The following is a 22,417-nucleotide window of genomic DNA, read 5'->3' as shown; positions in this document are numbered from 1 at the left end:
AACCACCGCCATAAAATGGAGCTAACCAATGCAGCCGAACACCCCAAAGTTACCTGCAGCACGACGAAGATTTCTGGCTGCAACATTTCAGAGGCGCCTTCATTTTTGGAACGTGCCTGTAACAGCCGTAGCGCTGATCTAAGGATTGTTGGCAGTGGCATCTGGTAGTAAGGTTCGTGTTTGCAAGCGTTGGTCTTACGATCGCTTATAGGCACCCTGCAATGCAGTTTGACAGAACATGCCGTGCCGCCTCGCGGCCGAAACAGGAAGCGCGAAGGCGTTCGCTCGCACAGGCCGTGTTTATCTCCGTGGCCTTGTCTGAAAGAGGTGCGCCTGTTTCTGCAGTTGAGAGCCAGGTAAACGCTACTAGATAGGTCCGATGGCATCTTCAGAACCGTGCAATCCCTCCCCTGCCAAAGTTGCGAAGAAGAAATGTGGGCGCAGGTACTGTTCCGTGAAAGATTGCCACAGTCGCGAAGGGACTCCGGGCGTGCGGCTGTACAGCTTTCCGTCGATGCCTTGGGAGACGGCACGAAGAAAGCAATGGATTATCGCCGTGCGACGAGTCAAGTAAGTGAATTCCTATTTGTAAACGATAATTGCTGCACGTTACGAAAGTACCCAAAGACAAGGTTCATTTGTCAACTGGCTCGATCGGGTAACAGTTTTGTTTGTCAGGGTACAGGTAGTTCGCACAAGGCAGCATCCTTTGTCACGAGTTCGTGACGCACTGTGCTTCGTCATTTGTCGCGCGTATTTGTTTTCTGAGGATGACGAAAATACTCGCGGATGTGTGCTCCGGAAGTAATACAGAACAAGCCGTCCCCCATTTTGATCGTGCTTTATTTTGTTTCATTACGTGCTTTTCGCGGCAGTGGGTGGTTGACGCCGGCGGAAAAACTAGAGAATGTTTACTGCATTCGAATCACTGAAAGCATGGATTTGTGCTACGTAGAAGACAACGATGAGCGGGCAGTGCCGCGGAACGGAGCGCTCGGACTAGGCCAGCTACGGACACTCAAGTGACGATTTTGGTCGGGGTTGGTACCAGTCAGATTATTTCACACGCGCTAAAAAACGCCCAGTGTCTGGCGCTCTCAGGTGTCTCGCACGTGCGCTGTCACTGTTCACTCATTCGGATTATTATGAACTGTTGCATTAGTGCGTAATCGGCTGTCCAATCATGAAATTAAAAATTGTTTCCGCGCTCAAGCAAGGGTGAAAATAGTGTGTATTAAGTGCGTTAGATCAGTAATACTATGGTAATACGTAAATAATTTACGTGCCTAGCGTATTTTCCTGTTTTATTCATGGCCCTTTCATTAGTAGAGTCGGCTGCATCTGTTGCAGAAGATTGATGATAACCTAATGTTCATGCTTTACTGTTTTACTCGTTTCAGTTTCGGAGACTCCTCAAGTTGGCAGCCAAATAGAGATTCAAGGGTGTGCTCGAAGCACTTTGTGAACGGTGAAAAAAGCACCATTGAAAGTCACCCTGGTTATGTACCCACAATATTCCCGACAGTGTACAAAAAGCGGTCCACTTCGCCTTCTGCTCGGTTGGATAGATTTAACAGGTAAGCTCGTCTCTGCTGTGCTACTTATGCTCTAGTTTGCTGCAAAACCTGGGACTCTGGGATGTATTACATTTTTTTTTTAAATTTAGCTTCACCTTAAAGCAGTTCATCTCTACCAAGAAATCTGCATGTACACGTGTACCAAAACAAAAGCCACGTGCACTCACAAGTAAGATTTTAATGGCATTACTGCTTCTGTTATATGTGCAGGTGGAAACAGCGGCACTGTGCGTCATCATCTGCCCCTTCTGCTGCCCTTGCATCACCTGTTGACACTACATCATCTGCTGACCTCGGGTCAGCTTTTGACCCCACAGCTCAAGTAGCAGCAGCCAGTGGCACCTGCAGCCTTGCCACAGGTGATCAAGCAACTGGCCCGGATGAGTTGTGTGAGCAGACATCATTTGAAAACTTGGATCTGCTGTGCACTGTTGCTGCTGAGCTTCACACGACAGCAAAATCCATGGTGAGCTTCTAGGTATTTCGTGAACTGAAGTTGGATGCCTGTGGTTGTACAGAAAATTAATACTTAAGCTGATAAACTAATACTTCTCACTCGCTTTTTTCTTGTTTTTCACGTGGTTTGAGTATGATTCCCCATCAACTTACCCAGTTTTCTGTCCTTATCAGAAAATTAAGTTTATACTTTTGGTATTATACCATGCTCAGCTACGTCTCCCTGTGAAGCATAGGCAACAAGTTAGCAGCGTTATACTCTTACTGTTTTTTCCTTTCTCCTTGCTTTTCACTAACACCTGCGCACAAAATGTGACAGCATTTTTCTGGAAGGCTCATATCGAGATGTTTCTTTATTGTTGATACTCTTGTACATTATGACTAGTGAAAATGAGTTTTGCATTGTTACCTTACATGTATTTATTCTTTATTATTGCAATTTTACACAGGAAACCCAAACAGAAGACACAAGTTTATCAAGAAAGAAGTTTACAGTGTTCATGTGCCTCATAAATGAAGCGGGTGCATCGACTCAAGTAACACATCTTGAGACATGCGACAGCAGCGTACAGCACCAGCCAACATCCATTAGCAAGCACAGTGGACCTGATCATAGAACTAGCTATTTTTCTGGCTATGAAAGCATTGTAAACTCAGTGAATGCATTGCAAGATCTCTGTAGTGTCAGCAACATAATCTTTGCATTGCTTCTTAGCATGTTGCCACCTTCTTCAGAACGAAAATGTGATGTCACAAATCAAAACAGGCTCCTTTTGTTTCTTATGAAGCTAAAACTTGGCATCAGCTACTCGTCACTAGCTGTTCTCTTCTCTATAAGCGAAACGTCTGCGTCGAGACATTTCAAAAGCGTTTTGAGGACACTCTCTGTGGCAACCAAGAAGTGGATTTTTCGCCCTCCCTCAAAAGTGATTGAGGCCACAATGCCTGAATGTTTCAAGGCTCATTATCCTGGATGTACAATGATTATTGATTGCACAGAAGTACGTACTGAGCAGCCACCAACTGTGCAGCAAGAACGAGTCCTATACTCGAATTACAAAGGGGCATACACACTTAAGTTTTTGGTGTCCATAACACCAGGAGGGATGATATGTTTTTGCTCAAAAGCTTATGGTGGTAGGTTATCTGATACACACGTAACTGTTGATTCAGGCTTTTTAGACCTTGTTCAAGCTGGGGACACAGTTCTGGCAGATAAGGGATTCCCAGGCATTAGAACACTTTTAGGGAACGAGAATGTTGTTCTTGTTATGCCGCCATTTCTCCATGGCTCTCAGTTCACTCCAGAAGAGGTTAGGGACACTTACAGTATTGCGCAAGTGAGAATACATGTCGAAAGAATGATTCAAAGGATTAAAATATACAATGTATTAAACAACAAAGTACCAACTGAGCTCATCCCATGCATGACTGATATTTTCCATATCTGCTGTGTACTAGCTAACCTCCAGCTTCCAATCATTAAACGCAAAGAGCAGCCACAGTCATCTTAAAACATCCGCTTCACTGGTTTTGCCCTTGATAGCATGAAAGGAAACAAACATAGGTTACAGAAGACTCAAGTCTACTAGCCAGTATTTCAACAAGGGCTCGGCTGCCTGGGATTTCGACATATCGTTTTTGTCAGAATATTAGATGGTGGGCCGAGGCTTCCAACCCTTCATCAGTTTTTTTCTGTGTTACCAAGAATTAAATCTTTCTGCTGTTGCTTTGCCATAGATACTCATTCTGGATAGTCATTTGTTTGGCCATACATCTGGGCATTAGAGTATTTGCACTTTAATGTTTCAGAGTTATATGTGGGTTACGAGAAACACTGCAGTGGTCGGCTTTGGATTATAATTTTGATTTCATTAGGGTTCTAATGTGCACGGATATCTCACAGCACACAAGGCAGTGGCCAGTTTTTGTAAACTGTGGGTGCTGTTTCAATGGAGCTTAGAACTTCTATGACGTTTCGGTCCGAAACTTTTGTCTTAACAGTGTATTGTATCAGGTACAGGAAATTTAAATAGGCAAGATTAGTTCAGAACTGGAAGTGGATATGTGATGCTGTACTGTGAAAAATGGCCTGTTTTTGTGTGCATAAGGTTAGAGGCTGGGTTGAGCTGTTTGCCATAATTTTGTGTAGAAAACCAGAAAACCTTACCAGTGCAGTGATCAAATGTGGATAATGCATTGTCACCTGCCTTTACCTGTCAGTAAGTCTCGTGTGCAAGCAAAGGATATATTTTCCAGTTTTATATTGTATAATGATGTTGTTTCCATTAAGTTTGTTTTTTAATGCTAATGTTGTTTTGCATTAATGCTTTGAAGTGTGCCATTTTCCTTCTAGCACATAAAGAAATGCATTGCTAACCAAGCTGTACAAGTTGCTTTTTTGCTGTTCTGTAAAGTACTTTGTTCTAGGTCTTCAGAAATGATGCATGAAAAACACTTCAAATGAGCTTTTGTTTTTAGTGCATCTGCTTCAGTGTTACGCACACATGCAGCAGCAGAACTGGTAAGCAGTGGTCATATTTGTTAGCTCATTTCACATGTCATTTTCAGTTTCATAATCACACTATGTATTTTTAGGATGTTAGCATTTTCTGACGTGCAATAATAGTAGTAAATGGGAAATGTATTTTTCCATTGTGTTTGGGGCTCAATTCTGGTGTACATACAAATTGTAGTGAACATGTGCTTTATTTTGCTGCAGCAGGCAGAAGAAAAGTAAAATAAAAATCTTCAAGGGCTGGTATCGATTCTTGAAGAAAAATGTCATTCCTGTTCACTTCAATTATCACGTTTTCTTTGCTGGAGTAAACAAAAAAAAAACATTTTTTTACATTTAGCAGGTACAGTAAGATCTGTACTTGGGTATAATAATGGTGTGTCATCTTCAGCCTTCGGTTGCTGCCGGTGCCCTGGATGTAATCAAGAATGCTCTCTCCTGAGGCGGTGAACATATCACTGTTTTTGCATTTGTAGGGACACTTGATCTCAAGGAGATAAGTCTCCCCAGACAGGCAGAACATGCCGTCAGGGCTGCCACATAGCCACGGTTGATCTGGGTGAAGGATGAGACCCATCTGAAATAGAATTGTTTACAATCACCTTATAATCAGACACTACAACCGACCGTAGTTTGTCCCTGGCTTCCCTAATAAGTTGCTAGTTTCTTGATTAACCCTTCGACAGCTTACTGCATGATACCCGGATAAAAGTAACAAAACCAGGCTCCACAAACCCTATTCTGTGGCATGAGCTGGAATGCTTTATTCAACCTATTAAAAGCAAAACATTGTCGTGTTGAGGTTCACACTGCTGAAAGGGTTGTGCAACATTGGATATTTTTTTGCTTTGGAGGCTTTCTTATTTCTGAAGTGCTGGATTTCACGGTACTGTGAAGACTCTACTAAGTACGAACTCACCTCCACAACTTCAACACCTAGTAGGCGCTCAAACTCCACCCGAGCCAGGGGTTCCATACGCAGTCCTGTAATTGGGTAAATAAAATAAAATATATGTTTTCTTAAGCTTGCTATTGTACAGTTGGATTATACAGCACCAAAACATCATTTAAAGGAGTCGAGATCCATTTGAAAACATGAGAACATGGATTCTCTTCTGTCACTGTTTTAGTGCTGTGTATTCCACAAGAAAAATCTTGCACTTTATGCGTACCATATGCAGTGGCCTGTGATGAAAATGGCCTTGAATCCAGGATGGCCTTGGCAACCACCTCAGGGCTGCGTCTAGTATGTAGTACTGTGTGCCCAGTTGTGCTGCTTATCCTGAATTTTTTCTCTTTGTGCCACCTAAATAAGAGTTCACATAACCAAAATCAGAAGCATGAAGTAAACATGTACCTGCTTTGTCAAAAGTTTAGAGCTCAGGGGCTTAGTTCTAAGCTGTGCAGTGGGGCTCCTGTAGCATACCTGGAACTCCAGCCCATTAGAGGAGTCAGAACTAGAGATTTTCTTACCCTCAGGAGATTTGGAAGGCTGCGGATGCAGCCTTCCAAATCCTTTAACAAAGGCTGTATACCTACTATAAGCAAGAATGACCTCTGTCATTGTTGTTTCCATACCTCAGACAGCTTGATTGGCCCATGGTCGCCACGCATAAGTCTGGCACAGACTCGCAGACAATATTTGTTTCATAAAACTCTTTCTGCTGTTGCGTCAGGAGCTGCATATGGTCTTTTGATCTCACTGTTTGTTTTGGGTAGGTGCCCGATATTTGCAGCACATGCAACGCCTTGCAAGGTGCTGGAAGCAGCTGGCCAATTGTTTCTAGCTGCAAAACCCGCCTGGCTTCTCTTTCTGCCTCTGGGTCGGTTAAATCCGTCTCACTGTTGACCATTGCTCCCAAAGTTTCAGTGAATGGTGAAACAATGCCCGGAAAGTATTCCAGCACATAAAATGGGGACAGCTCATCAGGCTTTTTGTTCCCTACAAAGGTGCTGTTGTAGTCTGGAGGAAGAATGACAAAACACACTGAATATTAAGCAATACAGTTGGAATAGCTAATCAATGTGTTGAGCACAAAACCACATAAATATGGTGACAGGTAAAAGTGACAGCAAGGAAAATAGATATGACCACAGCACTATGGTTTGCAAGGAGACATGCGATGACATAACAGATGTTTCATGCAAGCAGTGCTGTACTGAAAACTAGCAGCACATGCACTACATAACAGCAATAAAACAAAGTGAATCATACCTCCAAACAATTCCTCAATGCTGGCCTTGTCATTAAGCAGCGGCTTCCCTGCTGGTTTCCCCCACGCCTGTGGTGCACTCGTGCAGGATGCGTGCTCAAATTCATTGAGGTAAAAAGCAACTGCAGCGCAATGCTTGCAGTTGCCCAGGCTTCCGTAGCGACACGTGCATTTCCCGCTTTCTATTTTTCGGGGCTCAGTCGTCAGCTGCAAATCGGGATATCGGAAGAAAAATAGACCGCTCAGGCATAATGTGAGGCCAAATAAGTAAAAGTGCAGTGGGGCAGTAAAAACTGCAAAGCCGACAGATCGCACGTGCGCCTCGGCGTACTTAAACCGCATTGTTTTGTTTACTTACCTTGAGGTCAACTTCATATGTGTGCTTGCTCTGTTGTGACAGGCATTTTGCCGAGACTTCAGTGCCATCCACTTCTCGGACTCCAAATACATGGCTATTTTCAAGCAATCGGCGTCCTTTCCGCAGTAGCGACGGCCGAAAATACTCCTCGAGGCCGTCGACATGCTTGAATCCGCAGTGGAGAACCCGCGACATTGCGGGTAGCTTACGTTCTCCGGTTGCTGCTGAATGCAAAAATAAAACGTCCCGAGCAAATGAACTTGCGGTGCAACGTTGAGGATGGTCGTAACGACGCAGATACAATAGGAAACAACGGCGAAAACAAGCGCTTCAGCGGCGCCGGCATCTAATGGAGCGCCTTCGTGGTTGACGACACCTCCGTTGGTGGCGCATATGTCGCCGCGCTAGTGGCGACGCCCGACGATTGCAGGTTCCCTATAGGGGACCCGAACGACTCCCTGAGCAGGATCAGATGAGTTCTTTTTCAAGCTGCGATTGAGCACACGCGTGATGGGTATTACAGGCTTTGTAGAAAATGATACAGAGCCCCTGCGGACGACAGCGGGTACGCCCGGGGCTAGCGAGTACGTGACATCCAGCCACGAGGCGTGGGAAAACAACGCCGGCCGCCCGCCTTTAGTCCGCGGTGCGTCTGGTCTGGCTTTTGGATCGTGCGCCGCATCGTCGCCAGTTAGTCGGATACCTCTAGCCGTGCTGCTTTTTCTTCCTCCCTGTTCCTTCCCCATCCTCTTCTCCCTCTCATATTATATTTATGTATGCTATTGATTGCAACGCGCACAACAAACGGGAGGAGGGGGGGGGGGGGGGGCGTCCCGGGTGCGGTGGGGTGACCGGGTGCGGGTGACCCTAGCGACGCCACTGCCCGGCGGCACCGGAGATCGAACTCCGTACCTCCCCAATGCGAGAAGGATGCTCAACCACAAGGCCACCGCTTCGGTTACTTCCTGCTTCCATTTCCTGCAGACCACATGGAAAACTTGTCAGAACCGTTCAAAACATGCCATTCAATGAAGTCTTCTTTATCGCTTCACATTCTTACCTTCACAAATTACCTGTGATTACGGCAAAGGCAAAATACCCTTATTGGTGGCGAAAGATTGATTCATCGGAGGCAATTACCAGACAGAAAAAAAAATACTGTGAATTACGAATTTTTACACTGGAGAAATTACCTATCGCACACGATCAACTAGTGCACCTAGCTTAAAGGCAGCACCATGTTTGACGCCTACATGCTGCAACACTTACAGCGTTCATGTCAGCTTGTCCGTTGCTGCATTTTCACGACATCGCCAAACCTTTTGCAGAGCTAACTGATACTGAGGCTATAACGTGCACATTATAATGTAGTGATTATATACGGCATTGATATCTGCAATGCACTGAGCAAGAACCATACGCATCATTGTGGGCGCTTTTAGTATCAGCATCCGGGAGGTCAGCATTTTCCAACTTCCTACCTGGAACCTTGATTGCTTTGCACTGTTAATGTGCAGTGCACGCTATCCCTCTATCACTCATGCCCATGCGCTTACTACGTGTAAGCGCGTGCAGTACTGAATGTCGCCTTCAAGCAAAAGTCTCCTTACAATCTCCTCTGTACACCTCATCGGGGATGTCACTTTTCTGATAGCAGCCCGTGGTCGTAGCCGCGCTCCCATGGGGGCGTATTTGATAAAAAGTGCGCTTTCATACTGCGGACTCAACCTCTCCAAATGAACCAACCAGAGCGCTGACTTGCTCTTAGAGTAACACGTCAAGAGGGGGGCCACACGTTTCTTTCCGATGCGGAGAATGCATGTTGAATAGAAAAACACCGCTGGAAACATTTTCTCCATTGAAATGTAAAATACTTTATATTTTATTAAAGCTAGAACATTACGCTACCTAAGACTGCGAAAGCTTGCGGATATGCCATAAATTAGAGGAACGGTGAGTGATTAAGGAAGGTTACTTAGTCTGTGGGGATTCACAATCCCCTTCCTCCATTGTAACGCCCGCGCGTAATTAACACGCGTGATTACGCGCGCTGGCAGAGAGGTTGGCGGAGGAGAGGGCATGCTGGCCACCCCCCGCCGCCTCCCGGGCCCTGCGGCGACGCTGCCGCGGGCTTCCCTCTTTCCTGCCGGCGTAACCGGGAGACCTCCTCTCTCGTTCCGTGTCGAGGAGCGCGACTGTAGCAACTCGCTTGGGGTTCTTCGGCGAATGGGCGCGCAGCGCGCGGTTCATGATTTCTGCCGAGGAGACCACCGCCGTCACCGAGAATCGCACACTGACCGTAGGCACCGCAACGGGATGTGAGCGAGAAGCTGTGTCAGGTGAGCAGACACTTCCTCTCACCTACTTGACGCGCTTCCCTATTAGGTGGTTGTTATTGCACCCCCGTACGCGGCTTTCGCTCGCTACACGGCGGTTGTTCTTAATTGCTGTTCCTTTGCCGTGTACTCGAGCAGTGCAATAAACTCTGTTCGAGTACGTAACTCGGTGTTTGTCCCCTCTGGCCCGAACCCGCCGCAGTGGCGATTTCTCGCACCGCGGGTTGGGGGTCACAGCTCTGTCTGCTAGGGCTGGCACGTCGGGGCTAGAAGGCAACTGTAGCATCTAGTCCCCCCGTGGCGCATTCTCTCTTCTTACGAGAATAACCACCCCCATAAGTCATAGGCTAAATCCTATTGTGTTTCGTTTCCCAGGGTAAACAGAATATTTAAGCCACACTAACGAAACTTTGTAAAGAAAAGTTTAAGAGGTTCTTAACCTGTGTACCTGAAAGCTTTTCGGGAACTATTATGTGTGACAAGATACTAATGTTTCATTTTTGACTGCCATTTAGTTGCGCGTCGTCGCGTCGCCGGCCGTTGCGGGCGGCCGGCAATATAGGGTCCAACTTTGTCAAACTGCTCATAATCAAAAGCGATGGTTAATGATGCTATTTAAGAAAATTTAGAGCAATTAATCAATAATTGAAACAATTAAAGGAAGGCAAAATCGAAAAGAGGGGTTAAAAGCTATGTGCAATAAAAAGACAACGCTTGATGCTGCTAATTACAAATTTCAAGAATGTAACTGATGAATAATTTTTGATGTAATTGAATAAAATTAAAATCGTGTTCGAGAACGTTAAACTGCTCAGAATTGAAAGCCAATGTTTGTTGATGCTAACCTTCCGTGTATAAAAATAAAATATAAATATATAAAACTAAAAGGAGAAAATAAAGATAAAAATTAAAAATAGAGAAAACGTCCGCTTGTGTGAAGCGTTATCACTTCATACCTTAAGCGGTGGAGCCTAAATGTCCCCTCAATTTTTATTTCTGTAGTTGCTAACTGATTACGCGGTGAGTATTGTATTTGAGCCATACACAAATTCACTTCGGTGCAAATGATTTTGAGGTGGTTTTAGCACGTATGCTTTGCGATGCGTGTAACGTTATGTAAACTTGGTGAAGGATTTCATAAGAATACTAGAGAGGTTGACTAGAATTTTAAATTGCGGCGCCGTGTCGTTCCTGAATTAAACTATTTACCCAGATTTCGCACACAGCCAATATTTGGTAACATACCTTGGTAGTAGGGATATTTGCTGATTCTTAAGCACACTAGGTGACGCCTTTTATTTGTGTTCGTGGATCATCGCGAAAAGAGGTTTCAGACCTGCCGCTAACTTGGAGAATGGCTTGTGAAAGTTTACCTGATTTTGGGCGAAAGAGTTGCGGCTAAGCTGTTGCAGTCGCCTGAAGCATGTTACGTTCAAAAAGATAGCGTCTTGTTGTACCTTCGCGATAAAAATGCAATCTCTGCGGTCTATGCACTGTGATGTTTGGATTTCTTTTCGACGCGGTTGTACCTAGGAAGTAGCTTAACCATGTGGGGCTTAACTCAGCTAGGTCAGGAGATATGCGTAGCGAAAGCTTGGATTTGGCTTGGTCTAGCTTGGTTATCCGATATTTTAGTCTGCATTGGTTAAGTAACTGAGGCACTGTCGCGGTTGCCGATCAATGTTAGGCTTTCTTAGACGGGGATACCTATAGGTGGTCTGGAAAGTAGTTTGCCGCTGTTTCAGTTTCGGATACATAGTAATTAGACGAGATGGCCTCTTCTTGGTAAACAAGATAAATGGCGGTTCCCTATTGGGTTCTTTGAATGCGAGGGTCCGATGCCAAATTAGAGTCGAGCTTCACGTCCGTACACTTCCAGAGCTTCGACTTCCTGCTGTACCGTTCGTTATCCTGGCAGTTCGGCAGCGACTCAGCATCTCTGCCGATCCGAGACGGCGCCGCCGCTTACGAGACGTTCTACCCAGCCTTCAGTCGTCTCACGCAATCGTTTAGTGGCCTGGCGCCATGCGATAACCTCTGGCCTCGTCGACGATTCTTCCCGTAGCCTCCGCTGATGCCGTTCACAGTACGTGCGCTCGCCGTCCGCCTCTTCATCCATTGCGCGTCTATCTAGCGAGCGCATGCACCGGAGCTTATTTCTCAGCTACGCGTGATTATCACGATCACGATTATAACGCATAATGAGTATGCTGAACACGATAGTGAGCATAGCGGAGCGTGACATCACGCGCGGGCGCCGCGAGGAGAGAGGCGTGGCTTGGCGCAAACGGTTGTCACGGTAATGGCGCATGCGCGGTTGTGGCTGCGGCTGGGCACCGCGAAAGGCGCTTCTGCTAGCCTAGTGTAACTTCCGTGGACTGACAGTCACCTAGCACAGATCATATCTGCATTTTGCCTTTTCTTACGAAATGTTTTGCAACCCAATTTGCTGCAAATAATAGGGGGACGCATAAGCTCTGCAATTAAGAGTATGCGATAGCGTTTTACACACACACACACACACACACACACACACACACACACACACACACACACACACACACACACACACACACACACACACACACACACACACACACACACACACACACACACACACACACACACACACACACACACACACACACACACACACACACACACACACACACACACACACACACACACACACACACACACACACACACACACACACACACACACACACACAGGTGTTTTTTAACTTTTGATTTATTGTATTTTCATTATTGCTCGTTACAACGGGTGGACTGATGAGCGCAAGCTCCACAACGTGTACTTCGCCCTTGAAGAGTCTGCACGGACATGGTTTGAAAACCATGAGGCTTCCTTTCCATCCTGGGCAGCCTTCTGTCGTGATTTGAAAGCCACCTTTCCTAGCGCCGACCGCCGGGACCGAGCAGAAGCTGCACTACACTCGCGCAATCAGCGCCAGAACGAGAGCGTGCGTATGTTCTTTGAGGACATGACAAGCCTTTTCAAGCGTGCAGACCCACAAATGCCTGAAGATAAGAAACTGCGTCATCTGATGCGGGGCGTTAAACAAGAACTTTTCGCGGGACTGGTGCGCAGTCCACCGCGCACTGTGGCGGAGTTTCTCAGCGAGGCAGCGACCATGGAGACAACGCTGCAACACCGAGCTCGTCAGTACAACCGTGACGTGAACATCATTGGGTCCGACGCACCCCCTGTGTAGGTCGGCAGCGACATGGACGCACTACGAAATCTCATCCGTTCTGTCGTGCGGGAGGAACTGCAAGCGCTCCGGATGCCTTGCAACACAACAGTTTTTCCTTCACTGGCTGAAGTCGTCCGGGACGAAGTGCGTATGGCAGCTCAGCAAGTTGCTGACGTTCCCCAGCAGCGCGTTCCCCACCAGACGTTCGACGCGAGGCCCACCTACGCGTCCGTCTTACGTAGGGCTCCCCCGCCGGACCATAGTATCAACGCCGCAGCTCCAGCAATGGAGCCGCAGGGTCCTCGCATGGAGGGACTCGCATGGAGCCGCACGGAGCCTCACTATTCCCCTCCGCCAATCTACCAGAGACCCCGTAAAAGTCAAGTATGGCGGCCCCGGGACCGTCGGCCCCTGTGCTATCATTGCGGGGAAGCCAGTCACCTTTACCGGGCGTGCCCGTACCGCCGCGTCAACATGCGGGGTTTCGCCTCGGAGGAACTCTACCCTCGGAATGACGAACGGCCTACTGAGATTGCAAGCGACCTTGCAGTGCGACAGTATCCCGTCACGTCCGGTTACCAAGAGCGTCGGTCTACGTCCCCGACGAGCTACCGTTCGACAAGTCCCCGCTCTTCCCGACGCCGCTCCTCTGCCAGCCCTAGCCAGGAAAACTAATACCAGCGGCCTTCGGAGGCAGGGTCGCTGAGGTCGAGAAATGTGAAGATCCTCCGTCATCGTCAGGCCGACCCGACGAGATTTCGCTTATGTCAGGTAGCGACAGTATCCGGCATACTACCTCCGATTTATGTGTAACGATTGATGGAGTGGATGTCACCGCGTTACTCGACACTGGTGCCGATTATTCAGTAATGAGCCGTGGTCTCGCCTAGGAATTGAAGAAAGTTTTGACACATTGGTCCGGCCCGAAAATTCGCACGGCGGGAAGTCACTTGATCGAACCTGCAGGCAAGTGCACAGCGCGGGTCGGCATCCGTGGTTTTGTGTATGTCGGAGAATTTATCGTGCTTCCTGAATGTTCGAAAGACTTGATCCTTGGTCTAGGCTTCCTGCAGATCAACGGCGCTGTCATTGACCTGAAAGAAGCGCGTGTTTCCTTTTCGACGAAACGAGCCATGGCGCGCATTGAAAACGAAGATCCGGGTCTGAACGTTTTGCGTATAGTCGACGATGACGTGAGGGTTCCGGCACGTTCTAGTGTGTTGGTTCTTGTAAAGCATGACTTATTCCACGATTACGAGGGCATCGCGGATGGGCACCTTCCGCTACAACTCGAGAAGGAATTAGCCGTTGCTCGAGGACTCGTACAACTCCAGAACAGTTGTGCTACTGTCCTCCTGACAAATTTTGCTAAGGAGATGCGGCATCTCGCCAAGGACACGGCTGTTGCCGCTTCACGATGTTACTGCCTTGGCTCATTTATGCACCGCCGGAGCGAACCCTAAAGAAGATGTCATGCTCTGCAAACCGTTAAAATTAACCCCGACTTGAGGCCCGATCAGAGGAATCTTCTCTCGGCTCTTCTGAGCGATTTCGCAGACTTCTTCGCCACAGGCTCTAAGGTCGGTCGTACTCCTGTCGCCAAGCACCGAATCATCACCGATGAGACCACGTTACCGGTATGCCAGCGCCCGTACCGGGTTTCTCCTAAGGAACGTGACGCCACTAAAACGCAAGTGGATGAAATGCTTGCGGACGACGTGATCCAGCCTTCGACGAGCCCATGGGCGTCGCCAGTGGTCCTTGTCAAAAAGAAAGATGGCACCTTGAGATTCTGTGTCGATTACCGAAAGCTAAATAACGTGACTAAAAAGGACGTCTATCCGCTGCCCAGGATTGATGATGCCCTCGACCGACTACGCGACGCCAGGTACTTCTCCTCATTAGACCTCAAAAGCGGATACTGGCAAATCGAGGTGGATCAGAGAGACCGAGAGAAGACTGCATTTGTGACGCCCGACGGCCTATACGAGTTTAAGGTGCTTCCGTTTGGTCTTTGCTCTGCACCGGCCACGTTCCAACGTATGATGGACACAGTTTTATCAGGTCTGAAGTGGCAGTCGTGCTTGGTTTACTTAGATGATGTCGTTATTTTCTCGCCTACTTTCGAGCAACACTTGGACCGATTGCGCATCGTGCTTCAAGCACTCAAAGGCGCGCAACTAACGATCAAGCCTGAGAAATGCCACTTTGCTTTCAAGGAACTACGCTTTCTCGGCCATGTTGTCAGTGCACAGGGCGTTCTTCCTGATCCCGAGAAGACTACCGCAGTGTCAAAGTTTCCACGCCCCACCGACAAAAAGGCACTTGACGATTTCTAGGTCTTTGTTCATACTACCGACGCTTCGTCCAAGATTTTTCTAAGATAGCTGAACCACTGACAGCACTAATCAGAGAAGACATACCCTTCCTGCGGGGAGACGATCAAGAACAAGCCTTCCAGGAGCTTAGAAGCCGCCTACACAGACCCCCAATACTCGCCCATTTCGATGAAGACGCCGCAACCGACGTACATACTGATGCCAGCAACGTTGGCCTCGGCGCGGTGCTCATTCAGTGGCAAGGCGGAGTAGAGCGGGTTATCGCCTACGCGAGCCGAACACTCTCACGATCGTAGGCGGACTATTCGACAACGGAGAAGGAGTGCCTTGCGGTAATCTGGGCCATCAGCAAGTTTCGACCATATTTGTATGGACGACCCTTCCGTATTGTCAGCGACCACCATTCCTTGTGCTGGCTGGCAAGCCTTAAAGACCCGTCTGGACGCTTAGCTCGTTGGAGCCTCCGTCTTCAAGATTATGACGTCACTGTTGTCTGTAAGTCGGGACATAAACACCAAGATGCGGATTGCTTGTCACGCGCGCCATTGGACTCCACTGCAGTGGAAAACGCCGACGATTTTCCTTTTATTGGGGCCATTACCCAATCCCATATGGCTGACCTTCAACGCAAGGACCCGGAGCTGGCGCCGCTCATCGATTATCTGGAAGGACGCGGTGGTAGAGTACCGCTTGTTTTTCGTCGTGGCTTGCAGTCATACGCTTTACGAAGTGGAGTTCTCTACAAGCGCAATTTTGAAAGATCAAAAGAGACATTTCTACTCGTAGTGCCTACGCACCTACGGCCTGACATCTTAAGCGCTTGTCACGACGAACCGTCCTCCGGCCACTTGGGAGTTGGTCGTACGCTTGCAAGAATTCGGGAGAAATACTATTGGCCGAAATTATTACCTTCAGTGCGATCTTACGTTAAAACCTGCCGTGATTGTCAACGCCGAAAGACTCCACCCGTGAAACCAGCTGGATTTCTTCAGCCGATCGCTCCACCGAAAACTCCTTTCCAACAAGTGGGGATGAATCTTCTTGGTCTTTTCCCGAAGTCAAGTAATGGAAAGCGTTGGATGGTTGTCGCGACAGACTACTTGACCCGATATGCTGAGACCGCGTCGCTCACAAATGGAACTGCCACCGAAGTCGCAGAGTTTTTTGTCCACGACATCGTATTGCGTCATGGCGCTCCGGCTGTTATCATTACCGATTGCGGGGCAGCTTTTACGGCCCGCCTGACTAAGGCTGTACTGAACCCTACACACACTAGCCATAGACGGGCCACGGCATACCACCCGCAAACTAATGGCTTGGTGGAACGGCTAAACAGAACTCTGGCCGACATGCTGTCTATGTACGTGGATATAGAGCATAAGACCTGGGATCAAATCCTCCCATATGCCACGTTCGCATATAATAGGGCACTTCAGGAGACGACGCGGCTCACACCCTTCGAGCTTGTCTTCGGCCGTCGAGTGACCACTCCACTGGATACAATGCTGCCCGTATACACCGACGACGAAGATAAGCTTGACCTGGACATCGCTAGTTTTACCCAGCGTGCGGAAGAAGCGCGGCAGCTGGCAAGGCAGCGCATATATACCTACAACAGCAACTAGACGCTGACCGTTGCAACAAGAGACGGCGCTTCGCTCCCTACGAGCCTGGAGACTATGTCTGGATTTGGACGCCCGTTCGTCATCGTGGGCTCTCTTCGGCCCATATCGTGTCCTCCGCCGCCTCAGCGACGTTACTTACGAAGTTGAATCCGCGACCCAAGATCCCTCAAGCCGCAGACGACGCAAGTTCACTGATGTTGTACACGTCGTCCGGATGAAACCCTACCACGATCGCCCCGCTGACTATTCTTGAGACTGATGGTGCCCCGTTTTGTGTCGTGGTATCCCACACCAACCTAGCATACCTAGCAAATCTGTCAGCTCATCGTATCAGCAGCATTTGCAGCATCGAGGCGATGCTGCCAAGAAGGGGGGCAATGACACATGCCATTCATAGACGACGAAGATTTGAACGGGCGATTCGAAGAAGACGACGAAGCGAAACGGTGCTCCGCTTTTGTGCTGCCCTGACTGACTGTTGGTGTTCTTCGGTGCCAGAGTGCCAGAGCGCCTTCTGTGTAACGTTACGTTACAATATTTTTATATACTGATTCTTAGCATCAGTTCAGTTCAGTCGTTCAGTCGTGTCCGACTCTTCGTGACCCTATTTACCATGTCACGCCACGCTTTCCGGTCTCTCACTATCTTCCTAACATCACATAACTTCATCTGCAGTGCCTCTAGGATGCCATCTAACCATCGCGTTCGCTGCCTACCCCTTCTCCGGCGACCCTCAGCCTTCCCCAACATCAAATCTTTCTCCAGCGACTCCTCTCTTCTCATCAGATGACCAAAGTAGCTGAGCTTTAATTTTAAAATTTGGCCCTCCAATGAGCAGTCAGGGTTTATGGTCGACAATATCGACTGATTTGATCTTCTGGCAGTCCAAGGAACTCTCAAGAGTCTTCGCCGGCACCACAATTCAAACGCGTCAATTCTTCGGCGGTCAGCCTTTTTCACAGTCCAACTCTCGCATCCATACATCACAACTGGAAAGACCATAGCACGAGTTATACGGATCTTGGTTGGCAGACTAATGTCTCTGCTCTTTACTAGGCGGTCAAGGCTAACCATTGCTCTCTTTCCCAGAAGCAGGCGTCTCCTAATTTCATGGCTGCAGTCTCCTTCCGAGGTAATCTTGGAGCCCAAGAACAGAAAATCTGCCACAGCTTCCGCTTCTTGTCCATTGATGCTCCAGGACTTGATAGGGCAAGGCGCCATGATCTTTGTCTTTTTAATATTCAGTTTAAGCCCAAACTTCTCACTGTCTTCTTGTACGCGCATCAGAAGTCTCTTGAGTTCCACTTCACTTTCTGCCATTAAAGTGGTATCATCCGCATATCTAAGGTTGTTGATACGTTTTCCAGCAATCTTCACTCCAGCTGAAGACTCGTCCAGACCGGCCTTCCTCATGATGCACTCTGCATACAGGTTAAATAGGCAGGGCGACAGTATGCAGCCTTGCCTCACTCCTTTCTCGATCGGAAACCAATTAGTAAGACCATGCCCAGTTCTGACTGTGGCCTCTTGCCCTTCATACAGGTTCCTGAGGAGACAGATAAGGTGAATTGGAACTCCCATCTCTTGGAGAGCTTGCCACAATCTGCTGTGATCTACGCAGTCAAACGCTTTCGCATAATCAATAAAGCAGAAGTAGATGGGTTTCTGGAACTCTCTTGCTTTTTCCATGATCCAGCGAAGGTTAGCAATTTGGTCTCTAGTTCCTCTGCCCTTGCGAAACCCAGCTTGCACGTCCGGAAGCTCCCGATCCACATACTGCTGCAGCCTACCTTGGAGGATTTTCAACATCACCTTGCTAGCATGCGAAATAAGCGCGATCGTGCGGTAGTTGGAACAATCTTTGGCACTGCCTTTCTTTGGAATGGGGATGTAAACTGACCTCCTCCAATCCTGTGGCCACTGCAGGGTTGTCCAAATCTTCTGACATAATGTATGCAGAATGTTAACAGCGTCATGGTTGAGGTTTTGAAGCAACTCAGCTGGAATGCCATCAATTCCGCTAGCTTTGTTCTTAGCAAGGCTGGCTAAGGCCCATTCAACTTCACTCTTAAGGATGCCCGGCTCGAGATCAGTAATCAGCATCAGTTGCTTTCAATTATGAGCAGTTTTACACCCTTGAACGCATTTTATTTTTTATTTTTTTCAAATTATATTCGATAAATTACGCGGTTTGAAACGCGTATTGCCAAACCCTGAAAACTGCAGCAACTGAAGTTCCGGGTGACGTCACTAAAAATAAAACACAACAAAAAGGAAGGTAACAAAGCTATATGTTTTTTGAGTATACATTGAAGTGCATAAAGCAAAATGCATACGCAATAAAATAATTTGTTGGATTAAAATTGCTTGCAGTAATCCTCTGATCATGTCAGTTGCGTCCGTCGCGCCTTCTTACGTTGAGTCAAAACGAATAAAAGTGCATTTAAAGATCGCTAACCGTCGCTTCTGAAGATGGGGTGCCATTTGACCTTATTATGCTAATGGCCCTCCACTGTATTTGGCGCTCGAGAATGGCAGGATACCATTGCGATCCTGACGCACGGGCAGCACGGATCTATTTTTGGGAAGGCATGAATAGATATATTGAAATTCAGAAACTTGCTCCTGAAGCTCCCGAGTGGCTCGGAAGATTGGAGCCATTGGTGACCCGAAGAAAATTTTAGCTTGACGACGCCACAACCAACCTGGCTGATTGTTGTATTAATGAGTGCTCATTGTGCCCTGTAAGTGGTTTTGCGTATTGTGCCGAAGTCAGGCAAGAAAGAAAAAAAAAAAGCTTCTGTGGCGCAATGGATCCACACCACCTACCTGATTATACGATATGGGTTCGATTCCTTTAGTTACCGCTTTTATTTTTTTAAATTCACAACATTCAAATAAATTGCGACCATATTTCCTGGGTTATGTTCCCCTTTAGGTTACATAATACCATGCTTCTTGTTCTTAACAGCAGCAAAACCAGCCGCGAACGCAGCCAAGATGTGACGGTATGATAACGGTTACACCATGCAGTTACCTTCACCGTTATCAATTCCTGTCTTCAGTGAGTGTATGTTACCTTTAGGTTGCGTTCAGAGACGCTCTCAGCAACAATCGCCTTTTAAAATGCTATGAACTCTTTTTAACGAATTTACGCCGTGGCGATTATTCGAAGTTAACTTATTCAATGTCGCAAAGATGGCGCAACGGACGCCAGCGATGTATTACGCTCTTTACAGTAAGTAATTTTAATCCATAAAACCACTTTATTAATATTTCATTTCATTTTCCCTACTGCGCTTCATGCTTGAACAAAACACAAGGTTGTGTTTTATTTTTGAGTGACGCACCAGGAACTTCTGTTGCTGAAGTTTTTAGGGAACGGCAATACGCGTCAGAAACTTCTTAAGCATCACCAAATATTGGCTTTTAATTTGAAATAATTTGAAACATTTCAACCCTTTATTTCAATTTCTCATTTTTATTATTTCGATTATATATTGACAAATATTTGCACGCTTTAACTTTCCTCAGTTAGTATATTCATGCACTGACTTTTCATTCTGAGCATTCTGACAACTTTTAAACCCGATTTGCAAATTTTTAATTGGATTCATGCAATTAATCAAATAATTACAGTCCAGCCCACTTATAACGAACTTGATCGTCACGCGGCATTTGTTCGTTGTGTCCAAAGTTCGTAGTAAGTGGACCACCTTTAATACGAGCAAAAAGAGCAAGCGAGACGTAAGTTAACTTTATTTTTGAAAAAAGTCCGTGATGCATGTCTGCTTCTTCAAAGCTGATCGCATCACTGCCGTTTCTAATTTTTCCAGCGCGGTAATATGTTCATCGCTAAGGCCTCTGCTGCACACGAGTTCCTTACGCGACGCGATGTAACCGATCGCGGTTGAAGCTTTCATAGCAACCGGCGGTAGAGCAGCATCCTCGTCATCGTCTTCGTCGGTCTCTGGGCAGTCAGGAAGGGCTCGCACTTCACGCGCAATAGCTTCGTCAGTGCATGTGTCCGCAATGTCGGCGAAATCGTCCCAGGCAACGTCAGGTCCGGTCAGCTGCGTTCAACGACGCGTTGCCACAAGTCCTCGTGCGACCGGCCTTCCGGTAGGTGATCTATGGCGTCCTCGGTGCCTGGGCCCTTAAAACGCGCCTTGCGGAAGCAATTTGCTATGCACTCCGCGGTGAGTTCCATCCACGCCGCTTTCAACATCTCCACGGCAGCAAGCAAGCTGGTGCGAACTGGCATGGCAGTATCAATCTCGATCAACTAGCGTTGGATGACGCGCCGCCGGTAGCACACCTTGAACGCATGAATGATGCCCATATTCAGCGGCTGAATTTTGCAGGTTCCATTGGGAAGCAAGAAGAGCACTGTCACCGCACTCAAGGAGGGCTGCACATGGTGCGCCGCACAGTTATCCAGCACGAGCAGGACCTCCTGTTTTTTCGTGCCATGTCGCGGTCGAACTCGACAAGCCACTCGGCAAATACGTCACGACTCATCCAGGCTTTTCTATTGTTCCTGTAGCGTACGGGCATGTAGCTTCCAAAGCATCGCCGCTTACGTGACTTGCCAATGGCAAAAGGCAGCCGCCGGTCACTGCCGTCCATATTGACACACAGAAGAACGGTTATGCGCAACTTGCTGTTCTTCCCTCCTGCGCACTTGTCGTCTTTCAAGGCATGTGATTTAGATGGCAACATCTGATAAAACAACGCAGTCTCGTCGGCATTGTAAACGTCCCGTGGAGCATAGCTCGTGATTGTTGGGAGGTCGTCAGAAAGCCACGCATCGACGTCCTCGTTGTTCACAGACGCGGCCTCGCCGATGACTGCCTTGAAAACAATTCCGTGGCGAGCCTTAAACCGGTGGAGCCATCCATTGCCTGGGCTGAAATAGGGAAAGTCCAAAACGAAGGCGAAGTCTTTAAAAGCCTTGGAGAGCATCAGCGGTCCACTGATCGGAACGTTGTGAGACCGGGCGTCAGCAACCACTTCAGCAGTGCGTCCTCAACGTTTGCGTAGGTCGCCTTCCGAAGGCGCTTTCTAGTCGTCGGGTCGGCATTCACGGTAGCACCAAGAATCTTTTCCTTGCCCTTAGCAATGGTTGAAATGGTCGATTTCGACAGTCCGTACTTCTTGACCAGTTCGCAGTTTTTTGCACCTTGAGCAAGTTCATTAACAATGGCCATCTTCGTTGCGATGTCGAAAGTTTTCCTTTTAGCACCTGAAGAGGTCGGCGTACAGTCCTCCATCGCACCAGGCGCAAGTCAAGCCCTTGGGCTCGCGCGTTGAGGCAGCCTTCAACTCCCCTATCTGGGAAAGGCACGGATGCGGCAAGGATGTCAACGCAGTGCCATCGCACAGAAAGAATCGACGGCGCAGTGCCCTCAGCGCGGGGTGGAAACGGAGCAACAAATGGAGAACGGGTTTGAGCCGGTAGAGCAGGCGCCTGACTTTCCGGATTGGCCGACGCAGATCACGTGGGTGCATCACAGCGACGCGGGCGGCGCCACTTTCTCTTTCGTCACTGTGCGCGCGCGCTTTTTTGTTTTCATTTTTCAACGCGCGGTTTTTCTTTTTTTTTTTTTACTTTATTTTACCCGCAAAGGAGCGCCGGGGGACGCTTTGTGCGCTCTGTGTTCGCGTCGTGTCAGGGGAACACAAAGTGCGCGAAATTCGACTGCTGCGGGTTCGCAGTCAAGCGAAACCGCGCCAAACGCCGCCGGCTCGGTCAACTACGGGGGTGGTGGTGGTGGT

General features: G+C 47.9%; 1 protein-coding gene and 1 pseudogene across 1 annotated transcript; one reads left to right on the top strand and one right to left on the bottom strand.

The window, feature by feature from the left end:
- Positions 1 to 225: 225 nt before the first annotated feature.
- On the top strand, positions 226 to 5,559 carry LOC146183773 (uncharacterized). The gene is made up of 4 exons (XM_084609198.1): positions 226 to 570; positions 1,401 to 1,577; positions 1,788 to 2,043; positions 2,483 to 5,559. The coding sequence occupies exons 1-4, from the start codon at positions 380 to 382 to the stop codon at positions 3,545 to 3,547; spliced, it is 1,689 nt and encodes a 562-aa protein (XP_084465324.1). The 5' UTR covers positions 226 to 379; the 3' UTR covers positions 3,548 to 5,559.
- Positions 4,992 to 7,526, bottom strand: LOC146183772 (uncharacterized; annotated as a pseudogene).
- Between the last annotated feature and the right edge of the window lie 14,891 nt (positions 7,527 to 22,417).

The sequence above is a fragment of the Amblyomma maculatum genome, chromosome 7 (assembly GCF_055883805.1).
Source record: "Amblyomma maculatum isolate TAMU_Amacu chromosome 7, ASM5588380v1, whole genome shotgun sequence".
Classification (NCBI taxonomy): Eukaryota; Metazoa; Arthropoda; class Arachnida; order Ixodida; family Ixodidae; genus Amblyomma; species Amblyomma maculatum.
This window is presented reverse-complemented; position numbering and strand designations above follow the sequence as displayed.